This window comes from Lytechinus pictus, chromosome 6 (assembly GCF_037042905.1).
Source record: "Lytechinus pictus isolate F3 Inbred chromosome 6, Lp3.0, whole genome shotgun sequence".
Taxonomy (NCBI): domain Eukaryota; kingdom Metazoa; phylum Echinodermata; class Echinoidea; order Temnopleuroida; family Toxopneustidae; genus Lytechinus; species Lytechinus pictus.
In genome coordinates, this window is record NC_087250.1 from 6739248 (window position 1) to 6754632 (window position 15385).

Consider the following 15385-nt stretch of genomic DNA (forward strand, 5'->3'; position numbering starts at 1 on the left):
GTCATTTTCCTCCGCTCTTTACAGCTTCCCCCATTGTTTTTCGACATACTAGTCCTATCATACAGAAAATCGATCATTGATGGCTACGACGATACTGCCCATATATGCATTCGCATGAAACTCAACGAGGTAAACATTGAGAATAAAATCCAAGCCTATAGCTGCTTAATACCGAGAGCAAACAACCAAGGGCTCTAAACCAAGCAAAGTTTGGGACCACTACATCATCGGTATGACGTCACGATAGCTTTAATCATAATTTATTCATAATTTATGTATAATTATGATGTCATGTCCATGTTTCATACACGTTATGAATTTACATATTTCATAATTCATATTCATAAAACAAATAATAAAGTTATGATGCTATAGACAACCCATACTCTGTGATGAGGTACGGGTCCATCAGCTCTCGTCTCATCCACATCACTCTCGCTACGTGGGGTTAAAATTTGACCAACTTCTAAGGGTCCAAGCACTCCAACGATTGCCGTACTTTCATCCGAGGATTTTCTTTGATCAATTCTTCCACCCATGTCTTTGGATATTTGTTCATGTCTTTGAAAATCTCGATAATGGCCAGATATTCGATGACCATGAGCAAGTCCGCCTTTTCCACTTGTTCCTGAAATTCTTGCCACCATTCGGTATCGTCGGCGTTTTGCAGTTGTATTACACATGTTGTATGTAGACGGTCCCAGTTTTTGAGTGTTACTCCTTTTTCGTCGCAATAATGACGAATGACGGTTTTCCTCCACCCTTTATAGAGGTTTCCTTGTTTTTCAACATGTTGTTTTACCCCTCCATTTCATGTCCCATCACGTTCTACACTCCCCTTTCGCAATCCAACGACCTCATGGATGACTATATCGAGTATGATGTCATAGAACTCCCCTTGTATTTTATTATATTATTATACCCCCACCCATTTCATGTCACGTCGTGTTCCTTCCCCTTCCATTGCACTTCCCTGTTGCAATCCAACGATGTCCTTATCGATGTCGTCCATGATGACACTGACTGACGTCAGTAGCATCATCTTCCATCGTGTTCAGGGTTTGGGGTAGGGTTAGGGTTGCTGGTACATTCAGGGTTAGGGTTTCGTGTAGGGTTACAGTTGCTGGTACTCTTACGGTTAGGGTTATGGCTAGGGTTAAGGCTAGGGCTCGGATGACGTCATGACGCCCAAGACACCCTCATTATGTATTCACGACCCTCATTAATATTCATGACCCTCATTAATATTCATGAGGGCTACGTAACATTACGTCATGACGCTGGAGACGTTCTTATACTACTATCATATCCTGAGATTTTCAGCCTATTCTATGATTGAGAAGCTCGTTTAAATAGACACGATAAGATAACGCAGTAATGTTATGTTTCCGTTTAGATTTTTAAAACTTCAAACCACAACCGTTTTGGGTGCACATTCATTAATAAAATATGTCAATCAAACGGAATAATGAAATGTCATTTGGGGGATTTACCCAAACTAAATATAACCCTTCCATTTTAAAATCTTATTTATAAAAAACTACGTATATATCACTTGGTATTTCTCTAAGATTTTATCATTAAAATGTTTTTTCAAGTGTCTGAATAATAAATAAAATAAATCATCGTGGAATTCTGGGATATTCTCGTTTTTCTGAAATACCTTTATAATTTATTTCACGAAATGCATGAAAGGTGTGAAGAAAAATCAGAACCCAATATTAGTTCATGCATCAATTATGTTTTTGACACGGTATTTTTATCCAGCTTTTCGAATTTGTATTTTCCTTCAGATAAACAAATGTCATCTGTCTTCTGAGTTAACTGCTAGAACGTGGTCCTGTCTGAGATCCTTCACATCACTGAACCATCTCACCATCTCAGACTCATTGCTTAGTTTCTCACTATCACCTCCCGAGCTACCGTCCGTCACAGAGCTAATAGCCTGTAAACGGACGTCACAATGCTATAAAGGGTTAATCTCATCACTACCTGGGTTGCGATATATTGAATTCCAAGATGCAGCTAGAGATGACTTTGTTGAATTTGTCGAGTCTTCAATACGTTTGACATCACTGCAACGACTTGTGATAAAGTGAGAGTTCATGCTTTTAGCTCCTTATTTGCCAAGGATGTCCATTCTTACAATAGCCGTATGCAAAATGCTTTTCCTGGTTAGGTGCTTAAAGCGCTACTATATCACCACGCTGGATATAAATTGTAGGCTTATTGTAATATTCTGAACTAATAAAAACGTTTTAGGTAATCAGTAATGAGATAATAATACGTGGTAACTTACACTTAGTGCAGTTTCCAAAACAATACTTAATTCCGTTTTCCTGCCTAGCTAAGCTTACTTAGTCCAGGATAGAAGGTGTCTGATCTTTTTTTTTAGATATACAATGTTTTTTGATGGTTTCTTATCAATTCGAGGGTGCTGATTCCGAACCTGAATGATGCCACTCGTGTAACCTTGAGCATTTTCGGCAAATTGGCAAAGTCAAATATGGCCTCCAAAATAATCAAATTACCCATGAAAATCATAAAATTGTCCGCACATTGGCTATAAAGTACATGTTATTGTGCTGCCGGAGTGAAATACTCTCTGAAAAAAGAAAGAATTTTGACAAAATATTCAGTTCCTTGGAAAGGAAGACCTTCGGGTTATAGTTATTTAGTTAATCTTTTTCCTTTCCCGGCATCCATGTGACTCTCCTATTCCTATTGTTTGTATATGTTGTTTATGTATTGATTATGCCGAATAAAATAATAAAAAAATAATAATAATTTAGGCCCCTGTACAATATTAATAGGGAAAATTAATTTTTACGAAAGTGGGCACTGCAATGCAAGTAATAATGATCTATGAGTAAGGTAATGTTTGAAAACATGATTGCTAAAGATATGTATCATTTCTTATCTCATGTATGTGATAAATCATTGTACTTAAAATATAATTTTCAACGAAATATATTATTCGGGTTTCATATTTGTGTTAAATATTGTATTTTGACTTTCAAATTGGCCGCCAAAGACATTGAATGCATTATGTACAATCGATCTGGGAAACCGATTTTCACAGTAGTCAGCACCTTAAAATGCATAATAATTGTGATCTTAGAGTAAAATATTGTATGAAAACATACTTCCTAACACGATATATCATTCATTTTGCCAGGGAGGTGATAAATAATGTATTTTTTAAAGTCAAAATGGCCGCTACAGGCCCTGACGGTAGGCCTATGATGTACTATGCGAATGGGCACAAATAATTTTAACAGAATTTGTCTTTGTTTGACTAAATGGTGTTGCATGTATGAGAAAAATATTGTCTGAAAATATGATTTCTAACGAAATAGATCATTTATATTTGAAATATGCTTTTTGTGGAAATTATCTTTCCCCATTCAAATTTTACATATTACGGTAAGGGACTATGGCGGCAATTTTCAATTTCAAAATGCAGTATTCGTCACCTTTCGGACACAAGCTTTGATATGTTTCGTTAGAAATCACCATGTTTAGACAATACTTTACACTTACATGCAAATTCAGCATTTTTAAAGTAAAAATTCTGTCAAAATTATCTGTCCCCTGTAAGAATGTACATAATGCTTTGGGATCCTATGGTAGCCATTTTAAATTTCAAACTAAGGCATTTATTACCTTCTCGACAAATATAATTATGATGTATTTAGTTAAAAACCATGATCAAGACAATATTTTTCTTATACATTACATAGTTACGTGCATATTTGGTTCTCATTCTTGTGAAAATTTGTTTCCCTATACCCATATTACATAATTTAGTTAGGGCTTGTAGCGGCCATTTTGAAAGTAAAAATACAGTCATTATCACCTATATGGGAGAGGAAATGTTATAAACAATGTATGATTAACTAAACAACTCTGTTCAATTTATTAAACTTTAATCGCCTTTTCTATTCATCTGATCTATCTATATCGACCCAACATATCAACGATTTTTCTTAACTCTACGAGGTCCAATACATGTATTATTTTGAATTTGTATTTTCTTTACATATATATATATATATATATGAAAACCATTTGTAAACCATTTTTCAGCCATTGGCTGCCAAATGTCCAAATATGTATTGCTTTTTGAATAAATAAACGATCAATATATATGTATATATATATATATATATGTATATATATATTTCATAAAAAAAAATCATTTGTTTACAGTATTTTCCTCATACAACAGAATTATATGGATTTCTTAGTCAGGCAAATTCTAATTCTCACAAAAATATTTGTCCCCATTTACATTGTAGCTCTAAGGGCCCATAGAGGCCATTTTGAATTTCACAATACAGCAGTTATCTCATGCATGACAAAAAAAATGGTGTCTCGCTAGAAAAAGCATGTTTTCAGACAAAATGTCACTCGTAGATTACAATTACATTCATTTTATTGTTCTTACTCTTGTGAAAATTAGTTTCTTCATTCCCTTTGTTCACAATACAGGTAGGGCATATAGCAGCCATTTTGAATGTCAAGATACAGCAATATTACCGAAATATATTGTATATATTGTCAATATTATATATTGTACACTGTGTAAGGCTTTATTATGGCAGCCACTTTGAATATCATAATACAGCATTTATCACATCATATAGTATAAAAATGACATAGTTTTATAACAATCAGGTTTTCAGACAGTAGTCCACTCGTAGGTCACAATCACATGCAATAATAGTGCTCTTGTTTTAAAATTATTTTCCCCATTCTTATTCTACATAATAGCGTATACAGGGGCCTATGTCGGCCATTTTGCATATCAGTAGGAGTGGGCTATACATGGGTCAAAAATACTTTTTTTGTAATTTCAATATGACAACAGTTTTTTTTTATTCCTTGTAATGTATCTCTACATGAAATGACAATATTTTTTGTCTCGGGTCCGAGAAAAAAGAGTGCCGGGCCAAAATCCAAAATGGCCGCCAAAACCCCCCAAAATCACAGTTTTGGCCACAACTTTTTTATTTGGTGGTCAATTTCTCTGGTTTTGGTGTCTATTAATATGTCTTGGGGGGGAGGCAATTTGTTTTTCCTATAATTAGTACTTTTAAACTATTATTTGTAGAGTTAAAAGGTAATTATACCTAAATTTTCCAATTTTCAAAGCCTTTTTTCAGCCAAAAAGTAGGTTTTATCATCCTGGGGTTCTGGGATATTAGATGGTACGAGGTCAACAATAGCAAGCAGCTTTATATAGCTATATTGCTTTTATTCCTCCACTTTGGGTTTACGGATATTTGTGAAATATATCTTATTAGATAAAAAATGTCAATTATCCATTGGGGCTATACAGTATACATATGTAAAATGTACTGTACATACATACTGCACTGCATAAATGCATTGGCCACAATGACAGATAACAAGGCTTGTATAAACTAGTGTCATAGAAATGAGCTCTCAGGTTTAGAATTAGATGCCTCAGAAATTGAAAATATATGTTTTGTCTCAGAAATTTAGGACATGTTTTGTCAAATATGCTAATTCAGGGGGCGGAGAGGGGTAATTTACACTGTAGCTATTCTGGGCCCCGTTGCATAAAAATGTACCATTATGTTAACTTAACTTAATGGTAACTTGCATGCAATCCTTTATTCTGATTGGCTGTTGATCAGCGTTACCATGATACTAGTAGTTACCCGACCTTATAAACATAGGCCAGTTAGACACCAGAACCAGGTTAAAAAAAACCTCCAAATTAAGAAGATATGGCTCACATGTATGTGATATTTACATGTAAGTGTAATTTACGTTGCTGGTTTCACCATGTACATCAGCTGACAGGGAATCAAATTCACAATCTAATTCTAAACCTTTGAAGCTTATTTCTATGACACTACAGTTTATATACAGGCCTTGTCATATGCCATGGTGGTCAATGCATGGATATATGCAGTGTAGTATGTACAGTGCATTGCAAACCGTATAGCCCTTATGGATAAATGACTTTTTCTTATATTTGATAAGATATATTTCACAAATATCTGTAAAACCTTAAGTGGAGGAATAAAAGCAATATAGCTACATGAAGCTACTTGCTATTGTTGACCTCGTACCATCTAATATCCCAGAACCCCAGGATGATAAAACCCACTTTTGGGCTGAAAAAAGGCTACAAAAATGGGAAAATTTAGGTATAATTACCTTTTAACTCTACAAATAATGGTTTAAAAGTACTAATTAAAGGAAAAACAAATTGCCTGCCCCCAAAAACATATGAATAGACACCAAAACCAGAGAAAATGACAACCAAATAAAAAAGTTTTGGCCAAAACTGTGATTTTGGGGGGTTTTGGCGGCCATTTTGGATTTTGGCCCGGCACACTTTTTTCTCGGACCCGAGACAAAAAATATTGTCATTTCATGTTGAGATAAGGTAAAAGGAACACAAAAAAACTGTTCCCACAGTAAAACCAAAAATCACCCATTTATAGCCCACTCCTAATATCAGTTAAATAATTTTTTTTTTTCAAATATCGTTTTTCCAACGAGTATTTCACTTCCGCACAACAACTACATGCATTTTATAGTTAATTTGTGGGCAATTTTACGATTTTCATGGGTAATTTGCATATTTTGGCGGCAATATTTGATTTAGCCAATTTTCGGAAAATGCTCAAGGTTACCAAAGTGGCATCATTAAGATTCGGAATCAGCACCCTCGAATTGAAAAGAAACCATAAAAAAACATTGTATATCTAACAAAAAACAAAGTTCGACCCCTTCTCTATGTGGCCTATCCTGGACTAACTCCCATTTATAACGATACAGGATGTTCAGGAGGAGACGAATGATTCGGCAAATTTGTTTAGCAAAGTGGTCAAGGTCCTTTTAAAGGAGAAATACATTGATTATGAATATGTTGTTATACATATCAATGGAAAGGTAATTATGTGGGGATTATCATTAAGTCATTTGAAAGTAACGAACATAATACATAAGGTGGAAATCGCCAATTAAAAAGCGCTAAAATGCCTCTCCGAAATATGCCTCGCATCGGTCTCTGAATTCTCTCGAATTTGATGACGTACATCATGAAACCAGAAACATGATTGGCTCTCCCACATCAAGCTCCTCTCGCGTGCAAAACCTATTGCAAATGCTAGTGAACGTGCAATTTCTCCACTCTGTCACGGAGTAGTTCTATCATGAAATAGAAGAAAACCCAGAAGTCATTATCTAGATTTGGATTTCGAAACAAATATTGTTGAAGAAGAGTTTGGAGAGTTACAAAGTCAAGTGTCAAAAGAGTCATATTCCGTATTTGCAGGAAGCTTGGCCAAATTATGATCGTTTGTCATAATGATCTTTCTAAAGGCATGGTTACTTCATAATGTGGATATTGTTGGCCTTCTCGCTTTACTCCGTTGTAACCAAAGAATACCAATGTTCATATTAGCAATTCGGATAAATTAGTCTATAAAGTAGTAGTTATCCTTTTAGAATTTTAATGAAGAAAACAGGAGGGAATTCCGTTATCTCCTTACACCAAACTGAATACAAAACGCGATTCATGGGCTCAGCATGGACCTAGTAGGTCCATGGGCTCAATATGTGACTAGCCTGTTTTCGGTTATCTATAAGTTCAGCAGTAGTTAATTGGATGCTGCTTTCAGAATGGTTTTCTATCATCATTACTCCCAGCCATGTACCTTCTCTTTAACTCGGTTAAAGTCATATTGCAATAAACACTTTAAGATGGTGATTGATATTAAACTAAAAACGAGCCATGTTTTTCGGGGGGGGGGGGGTTGTGTCAATTTGAATGAAGTGTAAATTTCGTCGGCGGTCATCCAAACCGTCGTACCCACATACGACGGTTGAAAACCCAATTTCAGAAAAAAATCGACTTCAAAGTTTACTATAATTTTCACACTTAGTTCCCCGGCCTTACAATTTATTCATTGCTAGAAAAATACATGGTTGAAAAGACCAAGACAATTGCTTGACAATGGTATTCTTATTTTTAAACGAAACCAAGGATTATAGAAATTATCGCAAAAGGGCTCCGTGCTTGTAATTTCGGCTTGAGCGATTTAGATTTCCCCTATACAAAAAACGCCATAGGGAATACAACGACCCTGACCGCGATTTCAATGTGCGCGGTCAGTCAAAACGTCGTATCGCTTTTCACGTGCAAAGTCATTGCAGTGCAGATGGCCGATACGACAGTTTGGTTGACCGCGCGCACTGAAATCGCGGTCAGTCAAAACGTCGTATCGCTCTGCTACAGTACATGTTTCCAATGGCATTTGCATATTTTATTAAAAAAGAATATGGTATCGCCGTGAAAATCCCCTCATATCTCAGAAACTGAATTAAATTGCTGCCTAGAAATCTATTTATAAATAGAATAGGATTTGTACATTCATTTTCTGCAAAAATCTAAAAATCGTTTTTTTTTTTTTTTTTAACCAAAATTGACTGATACTACGGTTCGGATGAACGCCGACGATTTGTTTGTATTATTACCTCCATGGCCATGGTGATTTCTTTTTCCTCCAAGAAATATGTGTTCTCATTTTGATAACGATTATGATAATAATGATACGAGGGAGATATTGTTTATATTGTGATGAGACATATATTTCTGAGCATTGCGATCACGACGATAACTGTAATTAGTAATGTAATATTATATTATGCTCGCCAAATACCTCTTTTTTCAAGCATCAGATTTGTATGTTGCTAATTGGATGCTGCTTTCAGAATGGTTTTCTGTCATCATTAGTCCAAGGCATGTACCTTTCTTTAAATCGGTTATTCTAACTTCATATTGCAATGACGTGATGACGCTTGAAATGACTATTGCAGATGACCATTCACAAAACTATTTAATAATGGTAATTGATATTAAACTAAACATGAACCATATTTTTCGGGGTTTTGTGGGGGGGGGGGGTCAATTCGAATGAAGTGCAAAGTTACTTTTTCTTATTACCTGTTATGTTAACGGCGATTTCTTTTTCTTTGAATAAATATGTATTCTCATTTTTATAACGATTCTGATAATAATGATACGAGGTACACATTGTTTATAATGTGATGAGACATATACTACTTTCTAAGCATTATGATCACGATGATAACTGATCAGTAATGTCATATATTATGATCGCCAAATAACTATTTTCTCAAGAATCAGATTTGTATGTAGCAGATACTTATCTGTTTACTACACTGGAGTTGAAAATGATCATCAAAGAATTGCCGATATACACCCGCCAAACACACCCACACACACAAGGTCCCCCACTTTTGTTTACTTTCTCATATTATCAATGTTAGAACATCACACGAGCAACTCATTGCTGCTGTGTTTGTCACAATAATGTTGTTATCCATGGTTATTATTCAAATAACTTGAGGCACCTAGTTCACATCTGAATGATGTTTCATTTGTTTATTATCAATTCCGCACACAGAACTCTTGATAAATGGCGATTCCACTTTGATACCACCTCAGGTGTTAAGGTAAGCATATGTGTATTATGCTGTTGTATATTACTTTTGTAAATTTCCGGTTGCTATATAACTACAACATTATCAGGGCCGGATCCAGCTTTCACTAATGGAAGGAGGGGATTTTTTCCACATGTTCCCACATGATATTTGCTTCTTTTATGGGTATTCACAACTAAAGACTGAACTTTTACGTACACATTAACTTTATTAATGCGAGCGTGAAGACCCAGCTGAATTTTGTTCGTGTATTTAGACCTTGCAATTTAATATTTTGAACAATTTATAATCATGATCAAGATGTATCAAGCTAAACAATATATGATTGTACTGAGCTCTGGCAGAGAATTTCCATAAACTTACTTTAAAGTGGACCTGTTTAGAACTGTTTGCAGTGACTCATTTTAAAGAAAAATCAAACAAGTAGATTAAGTGAAAAATTAGATAATATCATACAAACAAGAAAGTTTTGATTTTTCAAAACTTCCAACAGTTTTATTTAATTTAGCGTTGGAGACTTTAGATTGGCCCCATATGATATGTTATAGTGGTGTAAGGCAACTTTTCAAAAGGGTCAAAATGCCATTATTTAAAAAAGTCTCACTCAAATTATTCTTTCTTCAAGAATAATATCAAACAACGTATGCTACTCTCTTTATATATTCATTACTGTGCCAGGGGGAATCGGTACTTGGAAAAAACTTTCAACTTTCAAAGTTATGATGCCAATTCAAATATACCCCCAACACGGCCCAAGTTTATTGACTCTAAATTACCTTTGATCTTAGTCATGTGACCTGACACTCACACATGATATTTATATATTCATGGTTACTCTTATGTTCAATGTTTTATGAACTAGATCCATAAACTTTTAAAGTTATGACACTTCCACAAATACCCCCAACATTATCAAAATTCGTTGACCCTAAGTGACCTTTGACCTTTATTAGTCATGTGACCCGAAACTCGCACAGGAAGTCCAGGGATACTCAATTGATCTTTTTTATATCAAATTTCATGAACTAGATCCCCTAAAAGTTCAAATTTATGATGAAAATTCCACAAATAACCACAGCATGGTCAAAATTCGTTGACCTTGGTCATGTGACTTGAAAATCACGCAGGATCTTTGGTGATACACTATTACCCTTATGTTTAGGTTTCATGAACGAGGTCCTTATACATTCTAAGTTATGAGGACATTTCCAAAACTTAACCTACGTGATTCAATATAGCAACAGTGCAAAAACAGTTGTTGAATAATTGTTCACAAAAGAAAACATTCATCTGATAATAAAATGCTTTGTCCATTGACCCAACATGACCTTTGGCTATAATCACGTGACCTAAGTCGTGTCCAAAACATACTTAATATCCCTAATGTCTATCTTTTATTAAATTCATGTGTAGATCCATTAACTTTCAAAGTTATGCCAATTGAATAGATATCCCCAACACGGCCAAAGTTCACTGACCCTAAAAGACCTTTGACCTTGATTATGTGACTTGAAACTCAAAGAGGATATTAAGTAATTGCTTATTACCCTTATATTCATGTTTCAAATATACTTTTAATTTATGATGACATTTAAAAAAAACTTAACCTTGGTTTAGATTTCAATGTTGACAACGCCGCTTTTACGACGGCGGAGGCGGCGCGCCGCCGCCGTCGGAAAAGCGGCTGCTGTGCAGGCGATACAAAAACGGGAATTTATATTTATTTTGAACGCTTACTGGTTGCATTGATCTAGTGTCGCAACACTACACTGACGAAACACAAAAGGTATTCAATGTATTTTTACCCAGTAGAATTTAAATTTGTAATTTTCTTATTTTTTGATTACCACATTTAGATATGGCGCCCAGTTTCGGTAATGTTCTAATGTTTATTTGAAATTAGCCGTAAGAGTACCTTGTTACGATACTGCAACAAATAACAATGTAATGTTTTTTAATTTGATTTCCTTTTCTTTTATTACAGGAGTTGATTATACATAAGAAATAAACATAATAATGGTCTTACGTCTCTTGAAATTGTGATAATAATCCAAAGTAAAATCCAAGTTGGCTGGCGAAGATTCCTTAAATTAAAGTTTACGATGATGGCGATCAGTAGCGTACCGTGAGCCGGAGGAGACAAAGCATTGGGGGGGGGGCACTGCATTGTTCACAGACAATGCAGTGCCCCCCCCCCCCCCCCAATGCTTTGTCTCCTCCGGCTCACGGTACGCTACTGATGGCGATGATGAAACTGATGTTGAAGCACAATGAATAACAATAGTCATTGTAATGAGTTGAAATGTCCGTGAAGACGATGTTGATGATGATTAACAGTCAATTTCAGCAATCCATGGGTTGAAGAGTGTTCATTAAAACTGGTTGATGATCTCTATGAGAACTGAGAATTCCTCTCTCAAAATTACTGCAAACAGTTCATTGATGGCGGGCAAATAATTCCACAGAAGATAAATAATCCAGGTGGAAATAAAGTCTGCTCTGACATAAAGTCTGGCATGATCGAAACTTTAAGTTCTGATCTGATATGATATTATCCGATCTGATATGATAATGTCCTTTAAGAAACTGCCAGCTTATATATACAAACTTCAACTATTCTGGAAGTTTATAGTATTCACTATATATTAAGAACATTCTTCTTCTTTCTGGAGCAATCAAATTCTAAAACATTCTTGAATGACCTCAGTGAAATTAACAATTGTAAACAAAATAGCTAATTCTATCGTCCATTTTCCACTGTGGACAGACTCTATTGTTTACATTCTCTATTGTTTGCAAATTCCAGAAATAACCAAGATTATTCAAAGATTACTCATGTCTAACAAAGCTGTACTATAGAGCCTTCTGGAACATTTTTAATCATTCCATGCTATGAATATCCTTAAAGGGGAAAATAACTAAATAAACTTTACATATTTAGTAATTGGATATTGGAAAGCAACTTATAATATCATTATACATCATATCCTATAATTTTCAGCCCATCCCATTCTTGAGAATGTATTTTATATAGACAAGACAATAATAAACAGGGGTGCATCCGTTTGCATTACAGTTTGATGTAAAATGGGTAAATCTTTTTCAATAAAACAAATTTTCTTCTTGAAACTTCACACCACGAGCATTTTGGGGCACATATATTGATAAGATATCGTAATCAATTGGAACAGTGACATTCGATTTTCTTTTTTGGGGGTAGCAAAACAAGAGATAGCCTTGGGGTTTTTTCAGTAATATATATATATATGGGTGTGTTCGTGTGTGAATATATTTCATATAATTCGGATTTTGTTCAGAATTTCTCCTCTGAAATAATGTTTCTTTAAGAGTATGAATATTCAATATGAAACATCACCTTTGATTTATTTATTATCGCGGTTTTTTTTTTTTGCGGGGGGGGGGGGTCGGCGGGGGTTGGCTGAAATACATTTATTTTTTTTTTTACGAAATGCATTAAAAGTGTGAAGAATAAATCTGATCCCAAAATTATTACATGAACCAAATAGGTTTTACACAACATAATTGTTATCCATCTTTGCTATTAATATTTTCCTTCAGATAACCGCATGTCGTCTGTCTTCCAAGATGACTTCTAGAATGTGGCCATGTCTTACATCTTTCAACTCACTGAAGCATCTTACCATCTCAGACTCATCTCTCAGTTTCTCTTCACCTCCTGAGCTACCATCGGTCACAAAACTATCAGCAAAGAGTGTGACGTCACATTGCTATGAAGGTCTGATTTCATCGCTCCCTGGTTTGGAAGATATCGATATCATTATGGATGATGCAGAGGGAGACATGACCCATATCACCGCTGGTCTTCGTCAGACGGGAGGGCAGAATCTCAAACATATATATGTTTATGGTCCGTCGTCACTTTCACCAGAGAGGAGCCGTGTATCGATAGAGACAATGAGAGGACTGGGTCTGTCCATCAAAGAACATACACAGAACCTGCAGGAGCTCCATCTGCGATGTGTAGATTGTACAAACGAGGATGCCTTAGTTTACCTAATGGAGTGCTGCAGACGTGTGAAGACGATGCAATACGTTAGGTAAGTTCTTGCTTATGAAAACATATTTTGTTGATACAATTTAAATATCAATCCCATGCAGTGTTTCAATTTCTACAGTGTTCATATTACATGTAAACTATTTCCTGTAAATATTCGGATACATTTAGAGAACAAACGGTACCATTCTATTTTAAACAAGGATAGTGTCATCGGGTAGGCTACTCTTAGAATTGCCATTTGAAATGTCAAGTCATCAAATATATTTCAGTGCATACAATTTGGTGTTAAATAGCTTTACCCTCTCATTAAATGTTCCTTTTATGTAATAGCACCAGCATGCAAATTTGAATTTTACTAGTTTAATCATAACTTTTTTATAAGCTCCAGTAGCCTGCTATCAATAGTTGTTCATACCTAACTCGCAGTCAGTGTGAAATATTCGATTTGTACAATTACCACCGGAAGCAATTACCCCCCCCCCCCCCCCGAGGACAATAACCCCCTAGACAAAGGGAGTGCACAGAATCATACGTCGGCCGTACGTTTGAAGTAAGAAGTACTCAAGGCATTCTCGATTATATTGGAATCAAACGAACGCTCTAAGAAAGCTGTAAAAGTGAGCTCCATCCATTGGCAGCTTGCGCTATGCGCTCGCATTATTTGATTTGCCAAATTATACAACAAACTATTTAATACCCCCCCCCCCCCTTTATGACATTTTACCAAAAATTTCGTCTCACCATTTGTGCTCGCATTTTTGTTATAGATATATCAACTCACAAATCCTATTAAGGATTACAAAGTGCTTGAAATATCCAGTTTTCAGGCTTCAGTGTCAACACATTTCACTCACTCATTAGGCCTAATACATTAACTCTAACCCTGCCAGCCCGAATACCCCTCTACTGCCAGGGATATTCGAGGGAGTCCTAATTTGGCAGAAAATCGAGCAGCGACTGATTTAAAAACGGTCATAATTCTTTACCCGTACGTTGTATAATGAAACCTTCTACACATGAAATGATGCATGGTTCATGGGCTTTATGATCGTGTTATTATCTTTCGTATTCGCGTTTGGAAAAATGGAGAAAAGATGTAATATTTTACATCGTTTTTTCAATAAGTAAAACCTAGAAAATTATGATTTCATGAACATTTCAAAGAGTAAATAACCTGAGGAATTGTAAAGATACCAAGAAATTAAGAAGATAAAATGAACGTTCAATGTTTACCGTTTAAAATGACGTATCTATGAAATTGAACAAACAGAAATAACGAAAAATAATGCTCTTTTGAATGAAATACTATTTTGCTATTCAAGTTTTTTCCTCAGAAGTACGAGATAGTATAAATAGATGAGTGGCAAGAAGCCAAAAAGTGGTTTATTTCTTGACTTTAATCCCCCCGGCTGGATCAAAGCAAAATCATACATCAAATTAAAGGAAATTTTCTGAATTTTTCGGAATTGGGCATTAAAAATGACGTAATATGTAGCATCACCATGGAAGCCAGCCTTGATTAAGCCACGCCCATTTTAAATACTTATTGAATATTTATCGTGAATATTGATTTTTTACTCATAAATTTAAATTATCAGGAATGTTTTCTTATTTTTAAAGGATAGTTCCACTATATATTGTAAGAAGAATTACTGAATAACAACTGAATTTATGAATATTTTCTCTGAAATTGTTGCCTAGCAACATAACTTTCCTTAGCAACCATTTAGCTCCTTAAGTAAACCACTTATTTTTCCATTTCAAACCTAACTTTTAACTTTTTAACTAGGTTAGATTAAACCTAATAAGTTACACCAATGAAATTCTATAAAG

The 15385-nt window shown here is 35.1% G+C and overlaps 1 protein-coding gene across 1 annotated transcript; it reads left to right on the forward strand.

Annotated features, from left to right (window-relative positions):
* The first annotated feature begins 1794 nt into the window (after positions 1-1794).
* LOC135154377 (uncharacterized) lies at positions 1795-13596 on the forward strand. Its single transcript, XM_064100518.1, has 3 exons — positions 1795-2095; positions 9477-9525; positions 13093-13596. The coding sequence occupies exon 3, from the start codon at positions 13120-13122 to the stop codon at positions 13594-13596; it is 477 nt and encodes a 158-aa protein (XP_063956588.1). The 5' UTR covers positions 1795-2095; positions 9477-9525; positions 13093-13119.
* Positions 13597-15385: the final 1789 nt, after the last annotated feature.

Coding starts and splice junctions, on each gene's coding strand:
- LOC135154377 (XM_064100518.1), top strand. CDS start 13,120: ATGACTTCTAGAATGTGGCCATGTCTTACATCTTTCAACTCACTGAAG.